Source organism: Myxine glutinosa, chromosome 11, assembly GCF_964187855.1.
Source record: "Myxine glutinosa chromosome 11, kmMyxGlut1.1, whole genome shotgun sequence".
NCBI lineage: Eukaryota > Metazoa > Chordata > Myxini > Myxiniformes > Myxinidae > Myxine > Myxine glutinosa.
The window spans coordinates 60,917,505-60,939,899 of NC_136271.1; the positions used below are offsets into that span (position 1 = coordinate 60,917,505).

Below are 22,395 nucleotides of genomic sequence, written 5' to 3' on the forward strand. Positions count from 1 at the left end.
AACAAATGCATTTTGTTTGTATTTAAAATGTATCTTGTGAAAAATGCCAGGAGCATAGAAAAAGGCACCTTTATATGGGATGTGCCATGTGGCAAATTATAGAAAAGATTGGACATTCAAGGGTAAAATGGCAGGGGCATAGAAAAGGCCCCTTTATATAAGGGTATGTTCAATGTGGCAAAGTATAGAAAAGAAGGGACATTCCATAGCGTGTAGAAAATGTCAAACAATAGAAAAGAAGGGACATTCAAAAAATCTCGTGTGCATGCTGAACTACCCTTGTGTTCTTAGAAGGAACCAAGTAATGCTCTAGAAAAGTTCATATAACCCTACATCTGGAAAATAAAATATATTTACTTCTTCATGCAGCTGTATGAATCAAATTGGCGCCCCTTTTTATGAACTTTTCTAGAGCATTACTTGGTTCCTTGTAAGAACAGAAGGGTAGTCCAGCATGCACATGAGATTTTTTGAATGCCCCTTATTTTTTTATTGTTTGGCATTTTCTACAAGCTATGGAATGTCCCTTCTTTTCTATACACTGCAACATGGCACATACCATTATATAAAGGAGCCTTTTGTATGCCCCTGGCATGTTACCCAAGAATGCCTTTGCCCTCCATTCCTGAAATGCTTCCGGTGCATCTGTGCATATGTGCATGATACTGTGGTTTTAAACCAATTAGCCATTTGGTGTGAAAAATGTTCCCATCAGCGAATATCTCCGTGCCCGGCCTCCCACAGGTGTTGATAAAAAGAACATCAAAAATTGCACATCCAGCACCCTTTGAAAGTAGTTGCCTCTCTCACCTGCCCATTACTTTGCATCTCTTCGATTCACCTTTCGTAAGCATTTCAAATGGGCTCCATTGGACCAGCCTGGCATATAACTGGCCCATTTAAGAGTAAATGTAAGACTATTCAGTACTCAAAAGGAAAACTCACCTTGACAGGATAATAATGGACTCCGTAGCTTGGCAGTGTTTCAACCACGCTCATATAACTGTACAGACAGCGGGAAGTTGAAAAATTGCAAACGATTATTACAGCAAGGTCATGCGAATTGTATAACTGCATATAATAATGACATGCTTGTAGAACTACGTAATAATATTAATATACACACAATATAGGTATCCAGACGTACAGTTGCATATACTCATATATCAGGACACACATACGTGTATTGTCTCCCGTAATGAGTTATTGCAGGTAAATGCACACTCAGAGATGTAAATTCATACACAGTGATGTCAAGGTAAAAATATTTCTGCTGAATGCAAAAAAATATGTGAACGTTCCATCATACACCACCCGACGAAGGGTTTTTAAAGCGTGCTTTGTAACAAGATGGCTCTTAACTTGGCAACATTTGAACTACGTAGATGTAACTGTAGCAGATATACGACACAAAGGAAAGGGTTTTATATTGGAGAATGCAAACATCTTGAATGCGCTGCCATTTTGATTTGGTGACTGCAACGATGCTCCGCATTCTCTGATGGAATTCCTAATGCTCAGTTGAAATAGGGATGCAGGTCGAAAATCCCATAGAAACCAATCGAGACCAATTGGAAATCACGGTTTCTATTGGTTTCTACAGGAACCAGTAGAGTTTCCAGTAAAAACTGAACCAGATTCGGTTGAAATCAATAAAAACTATTAGATGCAACTGGTCTGAAAACCCATGGAAACCAATAGGAACCTTTAAGTTCAGCTGGTCCTGTAAAATCCATTAGAGTTAACTGGTCTGAAAAGCCATAAACCAAACAAAATACTTTAATTATATTTTGTTATAAACAAACGCAAAACACACAGTTCCATGTAGAATTGAGTTATCGCCATGTTCTTTATTACAGAGTTTTCCTGTGGAGTCTTTGTTGTATATGGCAATGCAAGTTGCGGACCTGATGTTGTACAAGTTATTCACAAAACGGCAGGACATTTATGGCAGCTAGTCGATTAACTGGTTCCATATCTGGAACTGGTCTTTTACTGGTCCAATTGACCTATTGGTATTCTCAATAAACATATGTCCTCTCAGATAGCTCAGATGGCAGGGCAATGGTACAGTTCACCAGAGGACTTGGGTTTGATTCCTGGTCTAGGCTCGTAATTTTCCCACATATGTCGATTGATTATTCACAATCCTGTCCATTTATATATTGGTATTATATTGGTCTCTTACTGGTCCCATGAACCTATTGGTATTCCATTGGATTTTACTGGTCCCATTGACCTACTGGTATTTTGTTGGTATTTTCTACCGGTCCGGTGTTCACTTTCCTTAATGAAACCAATAGATCCTACTAGTCCAATTTCCTACGGGATTTTATGGGATTTGGCCACATGTATCCAATTTCCTATGGGATTTGGCCACATGTGTCCAATTTCCTATGGGATTTTATGGGATTTGGCCACATGTATCCAATTTCCTACGGGATTTTATGGGATTTGGCCACATGTATCCAATTTCCTACGGGATTTTATGGGATTTGGCCACATGTGTCCAATTTCCATGTGCCATGTGTCCAATTTCCTATGGGATTTTATGGGATTTGGCCACATGTGTCCAATTTCCATGTGCCATGTGTCCAATTTCCTACGGGATTTTATGGGATTTGGCCACATGTGTCCAATTTCCATGTGCCATGTGTCCAATTTCCTATGGGATTTTATGGGATTTGACCACATGTGTCCAATTTCCATGTGCCATGTGTCCAATTTCCTACGGGATTTTATGGGATTTGGCCACATGTGTCCAATTTCCATGTACGGTGTACAATTTCCTATGGGATTTTATGGGATTTGGCCACATGTGTCCAATTTCCTATGGGATTTTATGGGATTTGGCCCATTGGTTTCCTTTGGGATTTTCGACCTGGGGATGATTGAGACAGTTTTGTGTTTGGACATTTGAATACCAATGATAGGCATGACTCATATGAGACATCGCCCAATATTTCTGAAAATTTTCACTGGAAGGATGGGGAATGCTGCTGAGACTCAAATAATCTACAGGTGCAGATAATTCCATGCAAACTCTTTGAAGAAGACTCAGTGGCGTAATGGTTTGAGTGTCCGCTCTGAGTCTTAGACGTGAGTGGTTCGACCCCCAGCCAAGTCATAGTAATAGACTTTAAAATGGTACGAGCTCCTTCCTTGCTCGACGCTCAGCATTTAGAAAGGATAGAGCACAGATAAACAACCATAGCAGAGGATTGTTGGGCCTAATTGACTTCCCCTGCATTGAAGTTGATTGTAGGGAACTCCTATTTAATGTGAAAGTACATTTTGGAACATGAAGATGAATAGATCATCAAGATAAAACTGCCATCATTTACAGTTTTATAATACAGTAAATCATGCTCATTTTACAATGATAAGTCATGATAACAAGCATAACACAAGCACTGAAATTGAGTAAAATTGGAAATCCCAGGTCATCTGATGAACCCACCAGTTTAGGTCAATGGTTACCGAAAAGGAATCAACTCAATAAAATACATAATCGTAAAGAATGGCTTACTTTACGATTGCTTGACCTCTTGTCTGGCCCTTCAGCTTCTTGTATTGTTCGATCACCCTCTCTTCACTGCATTAAGAACAAGAACAGAGAGAATAATAACAATAGTAATAATAATAATACTAAGAAACAAAATCACCATCATCAAATGCAAGGCCTCTTCTTGCTCTCGCATTGCAGACATGTCGCTCACCGCTCTAATGTTTACCGCCTCTCCTCTGGCCTAGCTTCAGCTACTTCCTCAGCCTCTAGCCCTCCCCAGCTCCTCCAGGACACATGTGGTCGCTCAGTAACTGGCACCTGTTTAAATTCCCAAAATACAGGCTTTCCGCCCATCTCCACCCCTTTGTTCATTTTTTTCCTCTCGACTGCAAAGTTGACTTCCACTGACAGGGCAATCACACTCTATCCCTCCAGGGCCTTAAAAGCAGGTGGTGCACCACCGTCTCATGTCATCCCGGACATCCTCGGCCACAACCTTTTATACCCTCATTTACCCTACCAAACTAAACCCTCTTGCAGGTTACTCTGTTTCTACTTTTCCTGTTTGTTCATTTTCTTGCTTGTTTTGTTCAACTGTTGCCCCTCTGCTTCTTTCTCAAAGCCTTTTACCCTCGGACGCCTCACTCTTCCATGAGCCTCGATCTTGGATTAAAAAAAAAATGCCTGTACTGTTGAATGATAAGTCAAAATCAATAAATACAACTCATTCATTACCAAACGTCTACTTTGTATTTTACAGGTGAAAGCACTTGGCAGGTGAGGAAATATCTCGTGAGGTTGTGATTTTCAAACTGCAACAAGGAGCAGTTACAGAGACCGACGAGTCCAAACTGTGAAACACTCCTTTTTCAACACGTTGTTCACATGTGCAGTTAAGTCACTGACAGTTTTCTCACCAAACACTCTTTCGAGGACAAAATGTCTAATCTTGGGGTATTTAAGTTTTTAAATCAGTCAAAAATTTTGGCTCACATCACCGTAGTCTTATCCTGTAATGGGGATAGACTCGGATAAAAATGCATTCCTGTGTTCATACTCTTACATCAATCACTTAAAGTCAACTTAATTATACTTGTGGTGTTAAAGACATTCACTACTATTACTGCTACTTATTTAATGGACACAATTGATTCCACATTCTTGAGGGGTCAGCGAAAGGAAGTTTGACCTATCTTTCACGAACCGGCTGGCGAGGCCCGATGTTCGACTGGAACCAATTTCGGCAGTCGAGAATCGAACCCTGGCTAAACCTGCTGAACTTATTTTAAATAAAGTGGAAGCACTAATCTAAATAAAAACATAAGAGTACAGCTATATTATGACCTTACTCGTTCAGGAAAATAAAAAGTTATTTGGGTAAACAAACATAATTGTACAACTAAAAAAAACAACACCCAAATTATTAACATTGGACACCTAATTAGCATCGGGAAAGCTATAATATTGCTACAGATTTGGTCTCGGCCTAGGGGGTAAAACAGAGGACACATCAGAATAGTTATTTCATAGTACATGTTAGCACAAGTATGGTGTAGCTCTCGGGAATTATAAAAACTGTCGATGACGTGTTTAGAAAGACATTGTCTCCCCTGTCCCATTGTCTGTAATCTATGCCCCGCCTTCTCCCCCTTACATTGTTGAGCCTTCCTCGTGGTTTTTATGTCCTTGTATGGAGTTTCTTCCTTAGCTAAAAGCCAATCACTGCGGCAAACGAGCACGATCATTGGTCAACCCGAGGGCACGATACACGCCAAGAGCATGCCCATATATGGACATCTGGCAGACTCAATTCCATGGAACGGGCTAGTAAGCAAGCCCATAAATCACCACATGCCTGTGGTGTGGAATTTTCCTCACTTGCCAGCCAATGGGCACACACCATCAACAATAATCGGTCAAGCTGCATCGGCCAATGGGAGCGTGCCACAGACGGTTCGTTCAGTACCACAGCACGTAATATGCGTGCGTTGTAGCCCTTTTGTGGTGGTCCTGCTTTTCTTCTTCTGTCCCAGGGCCTAGTTGGATGGCTGCTAGCTGCAGTTTCGTGTTAGAGAGTCCTGCATGTTTGGGTTATTGGCACAAGTCGAAGTTCGTTGAGGAGCTGGTGCACCTGGAACGTGATTGGCACCAGCATGAAAGATGCGGAGAGGAACAAGCCCCACACAGTCCGTTGCACTCCCGGACAAGAAACCATACCGCTGCACTCCCAGACAAGGAACCATACCGCATGCAGGAGCATTGCTACAAAAAACAGGTTTATCCATGTGTTGTCATTTCTTTTCTATGTACCATGACCCCAACCATCCCACCCTTTCCCCCCTTCCCCCCTGAGTGAAAGAGATTAAGGCATATGTGTTGTTAAGGTCGTCATAGTGAAAGAGACAATATGCATTGTTTCAGTTATTTATTAGTCTGTGATCGCCACTGTGCGGCCGTGTTCTTCTTCCTTTCTTCCTGTAATAAATCCTCATTTTTGATGAGAACTTGTGCAGTGATCATAAGCTGTAGTGGGGCGGCTTAGCCCAAATATTCAAAAGAATTGTGCATTTTGTGATACAAGCACCAAATTTGGCACAAATGTACATTAATATGTTGCGAACATTTTCAGATATTGGGCCACTTGAAATTCCGTCATTTTTTTTTTCAAATTTTTTCAAATTTCGTAATTTCAAATTTTTCGGGTGACACCGTCACAATTTCGGTCTTCGAGGCCGGCCGATAGGCAAAGTGTGACCGGAAGGGACGAGGTTCTCCTGACCACGTGGCCCTCGATCTGGGAAGCGAGAGGCGTTCCATTAGTGGACGCGCCCCTCACGCCCGACTTTTGGGCGGCCCCGGCAGGCCGTTTGTTTTGACGTTCCGTGACAGGCCCCGCACCCCCACCTCCGGGCCGACCGGAAGCTTGTGCTGAGTACATCATACCTGAACAACTCAGTGAGGCAGAACACAGCAGTGCACACCAGGGTGACCCCTTCAGTGCATAAACCAATTAACCTGTCCACTGCAGGGCATATAGAAATGAAGTTATTTTCTGCATATAATAATAATATAAGTTCAGTTCTATATAACAATTTCTGTTATCACCACTACCACTACAACTACCACTACTACAAGCTTTGTCTGGAATTTTGTGGACTAACAGACAAACAGACATACAGACAAGCTGGGATCAAAACATTACCTCCTTCCACCATTGAGTGTAGAGGTAAACATCATGGAAATTATATCATGCCCTAGATTTAATTCATGCTTACCCGTGTATTTGCTTTACTGGTTCACAAGGTCTTTTGCATACATGTAATTCAGACTCTCGTCTTCATTGCTGACCACACAATGTTCGCAACATATTAATGTACATTTGTGCCAAATTTGGTGCTTGTATCACAAAATGCACAATTCTTTTGAATATTTGGGCTAAGCCGCCCCACTATATCGGCCGGCCTCGAAGACCGAAATTGTGACGGTGTCACCCGAAAAATTTGAAATTACGAAATTTGAAAAAATTTGAAAAAAAAATTACGGAATTTCAAGTGGCCCAATATCTGAAAATGTTCGCAACATATTAATGTACATTTGTGCCAAATTTGGTGCTTGTATCACAAAATGCACAACAGGTTTGCTATGCTGCTACACTACTGGCTCCACAGCACTCGGCATGAATTTGGTAAATGACCTGGTAAACATGCAGATTGGGTATACGCATCACTGCAAACATGTCTGGATGCTTCACATAACACCAATGAGCTTTATTAGACTATCCTGTCGACATCCCGACATCACCGTGTTTAGAGATGACAATTCACGCTAAATTATCCCAGTGGATGCAGAGACCTTTTCATTCCATACTGACCGGGTGCTGATGACGGCAGTGACAATGTCATTAACTTGTGTATTTTTGAAAAGCAACCAGAATGAATGGTGATAGCAAAGGATTATTTGAAACAGAGTTGCAAACATATTTTTCGTGGGTTTTGAAAACTACTGCACTTTAACCTCACCAGTAGCTCAGAGAGGGGTGTTCCTTGAGAACGTGCGTAGGCAGTGGAGGTAAATTCTTCAGCTCAGATTTGGCAGATTCATCACTGTCAAGGTAACATTCAAGAGGAAGAAAAGAGCACCGTATTGTAGAATCTGTGAAGCAGGGAATGGAAATCTTTGCTACCTCAAAAGAAATATCAAGATGCTTGATCCCTGAAAGATGTAGGGATTACACATGAAGGAGCCCTTTTTGATTCACTCAACAATTCAAAATTGAAGATATTAAACAATGTACATGTGTTCATTGGAGATACTGCTCACAAGAGATTTTATGATGGCAATAAACTTCGCTTGTAACTACGTTCGCAATTAATTCCAACAATGAATAACAAAGACAAGTAAAGAAGTACACATGCACACACACACACACACACACACACACACACACACACACACACACACACACACACACACACACACACACACACACACACACACACACACACACACACCGGAGGTGAATCGGTAAGGTCTCTTTTCCAACTCATGAAACCCACCCACGTGTGGAGGTAGCAGTCAACAACAGCAACTTTCATGCACACACATACACACATATACGTGCACACACTCATATGTACACACACACACACACACACACACACACACACACACACACACACACACATATATATATATATATATATATATATATATATATATATATATATATACATATATATATATATATGAATATATACATATATATATATATATATACATATATATATATATATATATACATATATATATATATATATATATATACATATATATAATATTTTATATAAAATATGTTATGTTTAAGCTATTTGCGGTTTGTTCCTCGACATTCGCGGATTTTCATGATTCGGGAACCAATCACCCCGTTTTTCCATTGACACAATGCCCCTCTATTTGCGGTTCCCCAGTTAACGGCATTTGCCATGAACGTATCCCCCGTGAATAGCTGGGTCGTACTGTATATTTATATGTGTGTGTGTGTGTGTGTGTGTGTGTGTGTTGAACATTTTTAAATGTCACACTATAGATTTCCTAACAAGGCTACTGCAGTTGTTAATTTTAATTGGCGTTATATCATTAACATTTTATGCAGTTAACATTCACAAGAAAAGGAAAAAGGACGAGAACAAGAAACAGTCACAAATTATTTTAATTCAAAGACTGAACAATCAAGTTTTAACACAAACCCAACCTGCTGTTAAACATGGAAACCTTTCGGTGGCCTTGAAGTGATCAGACTGGTGGAGAGGACAGGGTTAATTTACGGAAGCATTTCGCTTCCCTTTCTTCTCTGGCTGTTGCATTTCTCACATCTTTGTGGAAAATTCTCCCACCCTTTCCTGACTATATGGTTTGTCCATGGTTCCAAAGGAAATGGAAACTACCACTACCATGTCTGCAGTAGGTTTGTGAAACCATTGACTAACCTCATGAAATACACAGAAGTAATGGGAATGAAAGATCTGTGATAGATTTCTCATGTTTGCGGATTAGGTTTGAAGTTCCCCTTCCTATGAAGTTTCCCTAGCTCCCCCAGCTCTGTCTGTGCTCTGTCCGCCAAATATTGCTACAGGTCGCACAAGATCTGCCTGGAACCCTCCTATGGTTAAACTGCCAAAATCTAGGCTCTCTGCTCACCTTCACTCCTTCATTCCTCTTTTCTCCCGCTTCTGGAACAAAGTCCCTCACTCTCTTCAATCCCACTCCTCCCTCCAGGTCTTTAAAACAGCTGTTCACCACCATCTCTTATCTTCCCCCATCCAAAACCTTGATCTTTTCTACCCCCGTTAATTCACCCCAGATCCACTATTTTGAAATACCGACTTCTTTCCTGGAAGTCCTAGCAGTGTCCATGTGTTTGTTTGTTTTTTTACCTCTCCCACCTCCCCCTTCCCATACCTCCTCCCCGCAATCCCTCTCCCTCCCACAGATCTCCCGATGTCCCTGCTCTCAAATGTTGTACTTGTGTGCTTCCCTCTTCCTCCCCATCATGTCTCCCGCTCACTTTATCAAATGTTTTATGTGTCAGTTTGTCTTTTTGTGATCAATGTTAGCTCTTACACGAGCCTCGGTCTTGTATCCCCCCCCCCAAAAAAAAAAACCTACTGAGATAGCAAAGATGCAATGATTCGTCAAGTTTCCGTGACGAGACAACGCAGCCATTCTCAACGCAGAGTGCTTCAGCAACAGGTATAGGTTGTATGAATGGAGGATAAACTCTCTCTTTGTTTAATCCACAAATATCAATTTCAGTGTCATTTCATTACCCTATGATATTGTTCCCATTATTTCCTCATCTAGATAAGATGTGGGTAATTGGCTAATGTTCGAGTCTTGTGTTAAGGCCTGATTCCTCACTAAACAATCTGTTCTGCAGACTGGAGGATTGGAAAGGCCTGAGAAATTGCGTTGCATGTGCTGCCTGTGTCAGCAAAACGGTGGAAAGTTTCCCCCCCCCCCCCCCTAACGAAGGCATCACATTCCTTGGATTCGGTTGAATCAGTGCTTTGAGTAGAACCAGATGGGTCTGCAGTGATTCAGGTGGAAAGGACAGAGAGCGCAGCGGAAAACGTCTTCATGGAAAATGAAAGGCAGACTGTTCAAAATCTGTTTTTGCCTCCAACTCCATTCGACATAAAATAAAGAGAATAAATTCATCCGAAAAATCACAAGTGTATAATAATCTACAATATTGTCTCAAATAGTGCTGTGAGAATGTCATGTTGGGGGAAATTGTTCAAGCAATGAAGAGATAGCAAGAAAAAGAAGAGTGAATCATTATGTGAGAGACAACAGCAGATGGATATTAGGGTTAGGGTTAGGGTTAGGGTTAGGGTTAGGGTTAGGGCCAAGAGGCAGAAAACGAAGGAAAGAAAATGCAGAAGAGCCGCCATTTTAAGTTCCAAAACGAACACACTAATCCACAGGGAGGTCGGAAGATGCACTCTGGCCTCCTGCAAATCAATTATTCAGCCATGTTTAATGCTTGTGGAAATAGGTGCAAGGATTTCAATGGCTACTGACTGGGCGTAAAGACACCCTTGAGGAAGATTCAGTGCGGTACGAAGAAAGTCTGATCTGCTTGCCGGAGGAGCTACGGGCGCATAAGCTATGTAAGGCCCAAAATTCCCAGCAGCTAGTTTGTACAACAAGCCACAGGCCCCGGGCAACGCGAGGTATTTTAGAAGATCAACGATCAGATTTCTTACCTCGTGGAGTCCCCAGCAGCCTCCTAAAGGGAAGGATGAGAAAAGGCCGTTTAGCAACAATGCGACATGACTCAAACTTTTATGTAAAAATAAATAATGAATCATACCTTACAGTTTACGAACTTTGACCAGACGTAACAAATATAGGTTGTTACCTCCGCCACCAAAGGTGGATGGATGTTATGTTTTCACACTTGTCTGTCTGTCTGTCTGTCCGTTTGTGAACAAAATATCTCAAAAAGTTGTGGACGGATTTGGACGAAAATTGGCAGACATGTAGCGTATGTGACAAGGACGAAATGATTAGATTTTGGTGAAGATCCGTCTCCGGCTACAATAACTTTTTAAGTAATTCTTCACCATTGGGAGATAGGGCCAAAACGATACATAGCAGGACATCTCAAAAAGTTATGGACGGATTTGGACGAAACTTGTTGGACAGGTTGTGTGTGTGACAAGGAAGAATCAATTCAATTTTGGTGAAGATCCGGATCCGGATCCAGCTCGTAGAACTTTTTAAGTGATTCTTCACCATTGGTAGATAGGGCCAAAAACTATACATAGCAGGATATCTCAAAAGGTTATGGACGGATTTGGACGAAACTTGTTGGACAGGTTGTGTGTGTGACAAGGAAGAATCAATTCAATTTTGGTGAAGATCCGGATCCGGCTACTATAACTTTTTAAGTGATTCTTCACCATTGGGAGATAGGGCCAAAACGATACATAGCAGGATATCTCAAAAAGTTATTAATGGATTTGGACGAAACTTGTTGGACAGGTTGGGTGTGTGACAAGGACGATTCGATTTGATTTTGGTGAAGATCCGGATCCGGATCCAGCTAGTAGAATTTTTTAAGTGATTCTTCACCATTGAGTGATATAGCCAACCAGGTGGAGGTATGCTCTCTACTGAGTGCCGTTCGAGTTGGATAATGAAAATATTTTTGACCTCATTCTCAGTTAATTACACCCATAAAAGTGAAAGCTGACCAGTCGTGTGACGTGGCATGTAGTTATTGTTTCCAAACTGGCAACTCAAAGGGTGAAGGCAACACTTATTGTTTTTGAAGTTTGTGGTTTTAAAAGTAGCCAAGTTGTTGAACATTTTTTGGAGAATAGCAAAAAGGCAAGAGTTATTTATTAAATACATTTGGACCCTTCCATTAGTATGCTCATCACCACATATTAGGTAACAGTTGGTGAAACATAAATCGCTATGATAACTAAAACGTATCTCATTCTTCGACAGACAATAGCACATGATCACAATGTACTCTGCAATGGTAGATCATAGGTTCCCAACCTCAGGTTGTGACCCAAATTGGGGTCGGTCGGTACGCAGGGGTGTGTTTACCGAGTATGACTGTGTTGGTGACCTCTGGCATCTCCATCATGGGTGACACACCCTGGCAGTTCACTACAGTGATGAGGCTACACTAATGAATCTACATTAGTTCTTCAATGATTTACATGAGGATATGTCGCTATCGCTGATATGTGATATGTGTCGCTGAGGTCTATCAGTACGCTATCGAAACAATTTGATAAATATTTATTTGTGGAGCTTTGTTCATCACCCCATTTGAGAATTATTACCTATCTATATAACAATAGCGTAAGGACTCGACTTTGTTATCCCTTTTACGCCGCACCCAGTGACCCGATGCCCACGGCACTAATGGATTTACGATCTACGAACCTCGCTCTTTGTTTATCACGTACAGCCATACTCGAAAAATCTGAATTAGCCGACGTTGGGGCCCAAAAGCATCCGATTAACTGCCGATACGACGCCATCTTACGACGCCATCGTATTGGCGTCTGCTGGGCGAAGGCGAAGCAAGCCGTCCGCTGATTGGACAGGCGAAGGCGAAAGCAAGCCGTCCACTGAGTGGACAATCCAGAGCATGCATTTGTGCCGGTGTCGGCGATCGTTGTTCATATACGCACTCTTCATTCTCATCTTTCTTCCTAACTCTTACTCGGACAAGCAAATCCCCTATGCCATCAATAATGGTACACTCTATCCATACACCACATCCTCCCTTCCGTGGATGTTCCACGGGTTTCGGCTAGTATTCACTATTTCTTAATTCAATTTGTTATTACCGTTCTTGACTTATAAAGGAAAGCATTGGTCGTCACGGTCCGGGTTGAAGCCCTTGCCTCTGATTTTGAAAATGACAAATCTCAGTTTACCATAAAAACCCAAATTTTTGAAGATGGGCTTCACTGACATGAGGGATCATCCTGGGTTAGTTTGCCCACAGTGTCTGCGATGTATGCAGGTTTTGGTGAATGAATCTTTAAAGGAAAACAAGTTGAAGTGGCATCTCAACACTGTTCATCCAAATTTTGTCGATTAACCACTGAGTTTCTGGAAGGATAATTCAGGGACTGTTTCGTAGGGAAAAGTTACAAAGGCATCGTTTGAGGTCGCCTGAAGAATGCATGTTGCAAGACGCCTCGCAATAACTTGCGAAGCCAGTGGCCCTTGCCATGGTCAGGACTGTCTGTGGGGATGAGATTACCAAGCAAGCTTGACTTGGTCCAGCTTTCTGAAAACAGCATCAAATGACGAATTGACCGCAAGTCACAAGATATTCTCGAACAAGATGTCCATGGACTGAAACAAGAAGGAAGATTTGCGATTCAGATTGATGAATCTGTGAATATTGAGGAGTGCCGTTCTAGTTGGATATGAACTCTCAGCTCACGGTATTTATACGGTACAAAACACATAACGACATTTTTGAAGAATTCCTGTTCTGTGAGCCACTTAGAAACATCCCCCAACTGGTCAAGACATTTTTGAAATGGTCAGTGTTTTTATTTTCAAGCAGAAAAACCTTTAACGGATGGATAGCTACGCTGTTTGTACGGATGGAGCTCTAGGCATGATGGGAAGCCGAGTTGACATCACTCATTGCTTCTTGCATAATTGAGATAACTTGGCAACACATGAGATACAACCAGAGCTTCACTTGGTTCTGAAGGAAACTATCCAAATTGTGAACTTCATCAAGGGATGGGCACTGAATTCTCGACTGTTCCATGTTATGTGCGAAGAAATCGGATTGGAGCACCAGCACTTGCTCTATCACTTTGAAGTCCGCTGGCTTTCTCGTGGCAAATCCTTTCGTCGGTTATGTTGCTGAGGATGTAGATGTAATTTTTTCTGGGTGAAGAAAACTTCGCTCGTTCATATTCAGATTTTATCATAAGCTTGAGGGTCAGGAAGTCCTCGTGGTGACAAATTTGGGGTCGCAGCAAAAAAAAGTTGGAACCATACATAGAGTATACATATTGGACCTCACAGACAGAAAAGAGAGAAAACGATGTGTTGAGCAAAACATAGCCAAGACCGCCTGCCTTGATATTAGGAGAGAGAGAATCAACACACGTTCACAGTTTTAAAAAATCCATTTATCTCGCAACTTCACAAATGGAATAGATAAGATTTACCCTTATAAATCTTTTTTTATGACATCGAATGGGATTCTCATCTGACTTCTATCGGATCTAATGGGAATATACCAGATTTTTGTGCTTTAATAGTTTGCCTCGAAGAACAAACAGAGTACTTTCACACAAAGTGGGCACATTCCTGGGAGAAACATTCTTGGGATGAAGATTGTGTTTCACTGGTTGTAGGCTCTCTCTGCACTCTCTCTCTCTCTCTCTCTCCACTCTATCTCTCTCTCCACTCTATCTTACTCTCTCTCTCCACTATCTCTCTCTCCACTCTCTCTCTCTCCACTCTCTCTCCCTCTCCACTCTCTCCCTCTCCACTCTCTCCCTCCCTCTCCACTCTCTCCCTCCCTCTCCACTCTCTCCCTCTCCACTCTCTCCCTCCCTCTCCACTCTCTCCCTCTCCACTCTCTCCCTCCCTCTCCACTCTCTCCCTCCCTCTCCACTCTCTCCCTCCCTCTCCACTCTCTCCCTCCCTCTCCACTCTCTCTCTCTCCCTCCTCTCTCTCTCTCCCTCCTCTCTCTCTCTCCCTCCACTCTCTCTCTCCACTCTCTCTCTCTCTCTCCACTCTCGCTCCACTCTCTCTCTCTCTCTTTCTCCACTTTCTCTCCCTCCACTCTCTCTCTCTGCTCTCTCTGCTCTCTCTCTCGCCGCTCTCTTTTTCCACTCTTTCCACTAACTCTCTCTCTGCCATCTCTCACACTCTCTTCCCACTGCCCTCCCTCTCTCTTCCTCTGTTTCCTCTCCCACTCTCCTCCCTCTCCCTCTCTCCTCCCTCTCCCTCTCTCCCACTCTCCTCCCTCTCTCACACTCCCCTCCCTCTCTCCCTCCCTCAATCCCCTCCCTCTCTCTCTCAATCCCCTCCCTCTCTCTCAATCCCCTCCTTCTATTTCCTCTCCCTCTCTCTCTCACTCCCCTCCCTCTGTCTCTCCCTCTCCTCTTTGTCCCCCCCCCCCATCTCTGATGGAAGTAACTACCTTCCTGGCTTAAACAAGGTGTTCACCACCATCTCAGATCACCCCTCATCCACAACCATAATTGTTTTTTTTTACCCTAATTCATTATCCTCCCCAAATCCACCTCTTTCCAAGTTTCCAGTTTTTCCTTCCTCACATTTTGTGACTGTATCCATCTTGGTCACCCTCTTTGTCCCCCTGTTTCCCACATTCCATACTTCTGTGAGTCTCCCTCTTTTTCTCCCTCAACCATATTGTTGGTGTGTATTCCCCTCTCTTTCCACTGTTCCTTTTGTTCTGTTACGTTCTGATCCATTCTGTTCTTACTCCTCCACGAGCTTAGACTTTGCACACACACACACACACACACACACACACACACACACAAATTTATCTCTCTCTCCCCCATTACTATCTGTCTCCCCCCTTCCCCTCCCCCCCCCCCCAATTTTTCTTTCTTTCCCGCATCACTCTCCCCATCTCTTTCCCTCTCTTTCTCTCTCTAACTTAGTCTCCTTCTTTCTCACTCCGCATTTTCATTTGACTTCTCGGTGGTAGTTAGTGAAGAAATGCCAGCAATAACTCACCTATCTTTAATTGCATGCAGGACACCGTGGAATAACATCCACCAACGAATACTACAGACAACAATTTCAGATGCGAGGCCCCGCCATCTCCTTACACAAAGAACTACAGGTTAAATCAAGGGAAGGCAAACAACAGAACAATGCAACCACCCGACAAAAGCCATTTTGAAGGCAATCCGTTACACGTTTGCTCGAGACAAAAGAGACGACACCTCAATGACGGATTACTGGGATAGGTGACAGGCAAGCACCGATGTCCGATGCTAATGTGAAAACGTGAAAACGAGTAACAAGGGCCTGGATGGGAATATAATGGAGAAGAAAAAGCAGCATATGGTATGTAGAAGACATTGCGAATGTGTCGACAGTCAAACGATCTAATACAGCATGCAACAAGGTCATGGCGAAAAGCATGATGGTTCCTGCAGTCTATCTACCAATAGTAAGTGAATAAAGATGTCACCCTCTGTAGATTAAAAATAAAAACAAAAACTTCAAAAAGCAATGTTAGTTCATCCTGTTGTAATCCCAACTTTCCGAAGGAAGAAGACTCAAGAAATAAGGTTCAGGAGAAGACCACTCCTTTTACATCTTCAGATATGCACATGGCTGCCAAAGCAGTTTCTTTGCTATTCGGCACAATCCTGGATGGGTCGCCACTCCGATACAGGATACTCAAATGGCTCATTCTTCCCAGTAAGCTGATACGCATTTTGACGACCCCGGAAGGATGATCAGGCTGAGTCCACCCCACCTGGTGTTAATATCAACAGAATGACAGGGGCTTGAAACTCAGGACCCTGAGATCTCAAGCCAGCCACCTTTACCATTAAGCCAACACCAGGCTAGGAGATGAGGGAAGGAGCTTCAGCTTGGAAATCAGCCAACATTACCGCTGTACACAAAAAAATGTGCAACAACAGATCCTTGCAACCACAGACCAATCAGCCTGCTCCCAATAATCAGCAAGGTCATGGAATCCATCATCGCTTCTGACATCAAAACCTTTCTCTTCTCCAATGGCTTGATCTCTGATCATCAATTTGGATTCAGACCAGGTCACTCTACTCTGGATATGCTGCTTCTGCTGTCTCAACAATGGATGGAGGTCCTTAATATCAAACAGGAAATTAACGCTGTCTCCCCTGACATATCACGTGCCTTCGATACGGTCTGGCACCTCGCTCTGCTCACCAAACTCTCCTCCTATGATATCCATGGAAATCTTCACGCATGGCTTGTGGACGTCCTCTCTGATCATAGTCAACGTGTGGCCCTGGATGGGTTTCCCTCATCTCCCCTTCCAGTTCAGGCTGGAGTTCCCCAAGGCCGTGTTCTGGGCCCTGTGCTTTTTCTGGTCTTCATCAATGATCTCTCCTACTCTCTGGAAAATCCTCTCTATCTCTTTGCTGATGACTCCACTCTCTGCCGCTCCATACCTCATCCCACAGATCGGCAGTCCACAGCCTCCCCACTCTCTGCAGACATGGACAAAATCACAGACTGGTCAAACAAGTGGAACATGTCTTTCAATCCTGACAAATCTCACTCTCTCACTATGTCTCTTCGAAAAGACCGACTGGACAACCCTCCCATATACTTTCTCAACAATCCTCTCCAAGAAGTTATGTCACTCAATCTTTTGGGTCTCACTATCTGCCATGATCTTTCCTGGGAAAAACACATTTCCAAGCTGGCCTCCAAAGCCAGTTGCCGACTGGGCATCCTCCGTCGTGCGAAGTCCTTCCTCGGCACACCTGAGCTCCTCACCACATACAAGGCTTTCATCCGCAGCTCAATGGAATACTGTTCCCCCCTCTGGGCCGGTGCTCGTGGCTTACACCTCACTCGGCTTCACGCTGTTCAAAGCAAAGCTTTCAGAATCATTGGAATCTCCCGCGATGAAGCTAACTCCGAGGGCCTTTCACTCACTCACTCACTCACTGCAGGCAGGTTGGTGGTCTTTCTGTCTTCTACCGACTCCTCTCTGTCCTAGACCCCCAGCCCTGTCTGTGCTCTGTCCCCCAAGTTCACCTACAGGTCGTACAAGATCTGCCTGCAACCCTCTTCTGGTGAAACTGCCAAAATCAAGACTCTCTGCTCACCTTCACTCCTTCATCCCTCTTTTCTCCCGCCTCTGGAACAAACTCCCTCACTCTCTTCAATCCCACTCCTCCCTCCAGGTCTTCAAAACAGCTGTTCACCACCATCTCTTATCTTCCGCCATCCAAAACCTTGATCTTTTCTACCCCTGTTAATTAACCCCAGATCCACTTTTCTGAAATACCGATTTCTTTCCTGAAATTCCTAGCAGGGTCCATGTGTTTTTTTTCCTCTCCCACCCCACCCCCCTTCCCATGCCTCCTCTCTCCAAGCCCTCTCCCTCCCACAGATCTCCCGATGTCCCTGCTCTCAAATGTCGTACTTGTGTGCTTCCCCCTCTCTCCCCATCTTGTCTCCCGCTCCCTTTATTTCGTCTTATGTGTCCGTTTGTTTTTTGTTTTGTTTTTGTCATTAATGTTAGCTCTTACACGAGCCTCGATCTTGTATACAAAAAAAACAAAAAAACACAAAAACTCGTATTAATTCCCAAATGAGTATTGCAAATCAAATTTGTGGTTCTGCCAAAGGAAGACGCATTTGAAAACCAAATACTCCATTATCTTCATGTGCCAAATGACGTGATGAAGTAACAGATGAGTGTCACCATCAAAATTCCACGAGACAATTTTCGCTCATCCTGATGGGTCATCCATCGAAGGACTTCGTTCCATCACTGTTTTCACAACTGGAACTCCTCCGACTCTTCCCCGAATGTAACAACAGTAATTTGTAACTAAATTGAAGATTTATTGCAAACCATTAGAGAAGGTCAAAAGCAATCTAAAAATCCCGTTTTAGTTGAGATAAATGATCTGGAGAATCAATTGGACTTGGAGGCAGACATTGGGAAGATAATTCTGAGGCATTCAAATGGAACCGCTAAACATTCTGCAAATTGCCAATTATATGTGGATATGTCCACCTCTTTGCCAGAGTTAGGGAAATTATTGAAGGGAAGAGATCACAGGAAGTTCAATAAATCATTGTGTGTTCAAGTAAACAGTGAACAAAAAAAACAACAGGTTCATAATAACCGCAGTTTAAACTCCATCGAAAAGCACTTGGTAGAGCGCATACCTACACCAGGTTGAACTGCTTATGCTTTGTATCCCATTGATAGGCCGGATCTGGATCCGGATGTGAACCAAAATCGAATAGGCTTGTTCTTGTAGCCTAATCAATTCATCCACCGAGTTTTGTAATAACTCGGCCACAACTTTTTGAGATATTATGTTATATATCGTTTATGACCCGATCACTGGTGAAGAATGAATGGAATGAATGAATGGTGAAGAATCCCTTAAAAATTGTGATATCCAGATATTTACAAACATTTAATCAATTGGTCCTTGGCACACACCCAACCTGTCCGCCCAATTCCGTGTGAATCAGTCCATATTTTTTGATATTATGGTCACAGACAGACAGACAGACAGGGGTGGAAATATAACTTCCATCCGCCTTAGGTGGCGGAGGTAAAAATGGGATAAAAATTTCTGGATAAAATTCAGAGAGCAAACCCCCAAAAACCAAAGGGGAGAGGACACGCACAAAAACACACAAACACATTTACAATAACAGCCCATTTTTTCAGCCATGAGGGAATTTCACAAAAGCAGGTCTTATATTCCAATGGAGTATATTTGGGCAGGAATTTAGAATTTATCCATGGGTGCCGGTGATAACTTGCCTGCGAGTATTCTTTCAGAATGACAGGGTGGTATATTATACCTCCATCTACTTGTGCTAGAAGATATATAAAATATATTTCTGGTACATGGTCTAAGGCAGATTCAGTGCTGCCAAATCACAGCAGAGGATTACACTGAGGGTTTGGCATTGCCTTCCCAGTGGAATGTCACAGCAGGAATTAAGGCATTTCGTCAGAGAGCTAGTAATAACTCGCCTATTCATCGTAAAGGGCATCGTGGGATCTTTAATGTCCACCAACTAATGTCAACCGATGGGACACCTTGCTTCATGTCCATCGAGGAATAACAAACACGATTAAGCTCACGGTGGGATGATGAACGTCCATCAACATGTGCTAGAAGGTGAAACACCCAGCCTAATGTCCACTCCAAGAACAGCACACACATTTATGCATCATGGGAAACACCAGGAAGTTTATAGCTGGTTCGATATTCAAACCCAGGCAAGACAGCTCAGAGGAAAGGGTGTATGTATGTTACGAGCTGTCTACTCGTATATATACCACAACATATTGTTGCGAATATGGAATTTGGCCTCCATATCCGCTTGTAAATATTCCCCTATTTTCTCCAATACTCCCCAACTTTCCCCGATCCCCCATTCCCTAGTCCCATTGCATGTAAATAACAATCAGTAGAGCCGACCTTCCCCTTATTCCCCCATTAAATGTCGTGCCCAGGTCCACCGCACCACACGTAGACAACTTTCGGACATCTTCCTAGTTATTCTTATTCTATGTCAGTTAAGGCCTCGTCTCCATTAATTATGACTCTTCGTTGCACCAGAATGTGATTATATGGCATCAGTAGTGAGTTTAGGACCTTTCCCATACCTCCTTCCATCTTCTTCCCCAACAATTACAACAACAACAGAGGAGATGGCGGCGGAGCGGGGGAGGATGCGTCCTCACACCGGCTCGATTAGCGCCATAGACCATGCGCTCCACGGGGTTACCACGAAGGGGCTCCTTGTCAGCTCCTCGTCAAGGGCGGAGCCTGGTAAACCCCCCGCACGCACCCAATGAGAAGCAACGTGCCGATTCCACGAGGCGGAGCTAACGAGCCGAGGGCGTGTCACTCCCCGCCGGATATACGCGGCCCCGCGCCGGATGTGACGTGAGATGCGCACCCAGCTTGGAGAAGGAAAGCCACCTGCGAGCGCTGAGTCAGATGCGCACCCAGCTTGGAGAAGGAAAGCCACCTGCGAGCGCTGAGTCAGATGCGCCCCCAGCTTGAGCAGACAAGACGCCATCCGAGCGCTGCGACCTCCCCGCATCTCTGGACCGGACCGAGTCGATTCTGACCTTTGAGCCCAGGTGCACCTGGAGCCATCGCTACCCGCCTGTCCTTTCCATCAATCCCCGTGTGAGTCAGCCTTGTCCCGTTTACCTGTCGTCTGTCCGGGGTTAATATAAGAGTGTGTCTAAGTGCTTGTCTTTCTATGCTGTCCCTCTTGTAGTTGTAATCTAACCTTCCGCCTTAATATAACCTCCTCCGGAGGTCTTGAGAACTGAACCCCTGGTGTCGTATTGTGTTATTGTAATCCAGCCGGGTGTCTTCTTTTTCTTATTGAGCCAGCATAGCGCGACTAGTCAACGTTCGGGCACAATCGGGTAACTTGTGCAGACGTGGTCATACCAATAAACCGCTCGGTAAATAACATCCAAGCCACGTCTGTAACAATTGGTGTCGAGGAGTGGAATTCGAACCCGGGACTAAATTTATTAGGCCCAAATTGGTAACAAGTAGAATCGATTCGGAGCGCGTTTCCCGCGCGAAATTATAACGGCGAAATTTGAATTTGTTTTACGAAAATAAAATAAAAAACCGAATTTTGAAAGTCGCGCTATGGCGGATCAAGACGGCTGGGGTCCGGTAGGGGAGAGTGAAGCAGGGTCGGTCCAGGACCAAATTGAGGGACATGAGGGACATGAGGAGAGCGAAACAGCGAGGGTAGCAGGCACGCAAAATGGCGCCTCGCAAGAGCGCGCGGTAGCCGAGCCCGCTGTATCACCGGGCTTTAACATGCAGCCGATTGACATACAGGCCCTCATTGCGCAGCTACAGGCAGCTGTACAGATGAGTATGGGGAGCCAGATTGAGCGATTGGGTGAGCGGTTGGGGAACCGGATGGATGCTCAGAGTGAGCAATTGGGGGTAATGGGGAACCGGATGGATGCTCAGAGTGAGCAAATGAGGGTTGATAGTGGGCGAATGGAGGGCCAAATGGGGGTAATGGGAAACCAAATGGGGGTAATGAGGGACGAAGCGAGGGGTACCAGTGAGAAGTTAGACAATAATTTTGAGGGGTTAGACAACGGGATAAAAGAAGTGAAAAATGGGTTAACGGGGGTAGAAAACAGAATGGCCGCTCAAGAGAATCAAATGGAAGGGATGCAAAAGGGGTTAGAGGGGGTAGAAAATAGAATGGCTGCCCAGGAGAATCAGATAGAGGGAGTGAAAAATGGGTTAGAGGGGTTAGAAAACAGTATGGAAGGCAAATTGAGGGACATGAGGGACCAAGCGGAAAGGGAAGTTAAACAAATGGAGCAGCAGATAGAGGGGGTCAGAATGGGGGTAGAAACCAAACTGGATGCTCACAGGGAGGAAATGGAGCAGATGAGGGTGGCATCTGGGCAGGAGATGCAAGTGATGGGAGAGGAGATCAGAAGAGGAGTGAGTGAGGAGGTCGGAGGAGTGCGCGAGGAGGTGAGGCACTGTGAGGAGCACATGGAGAAGGAGGTGAGAAAGGGGACTGTAAAGTTACAAGGGGGCATAGAGGACCT

General features: G+C 43.9%; 1 protein-coding gene across 8 annotated transcripts in view; it reads right to left on the reverse strand.

The window, feature by feature from the left end:
* Positions 1-22,395, reverse strand: part of LOC137436716 (FERM domain-containing protein 4A) — a 293,806-nt gene that overhangs the window by 92,479 nt on the left and 178,932 nt on the right. For all 8 annotated transcript variants that reach the window (XM_068130724.2, XM_068130726.2, XM_068130727.2 and 5 more), the window contains 4 exons: positions 10,777-10,799; positions 7,528-7,611; positions 3,530-3,595; positions 946-1,003 (listed from right to left, as the gene is read on the reverse strand). In XM_068130724.2, the coding sequence (XP_067986825.1) occupies positions 946-1,003; positions 3,530-3,595; positions 7,528-7,611; positions 10,777-10,799 (231 nt within the window). The remainder of the gene's footprint in view (positions 1-945; positions 1,004-3,529; positions 3,596-7,527; positions 7,612-10,776; positions 10,800-22,395) is intronic.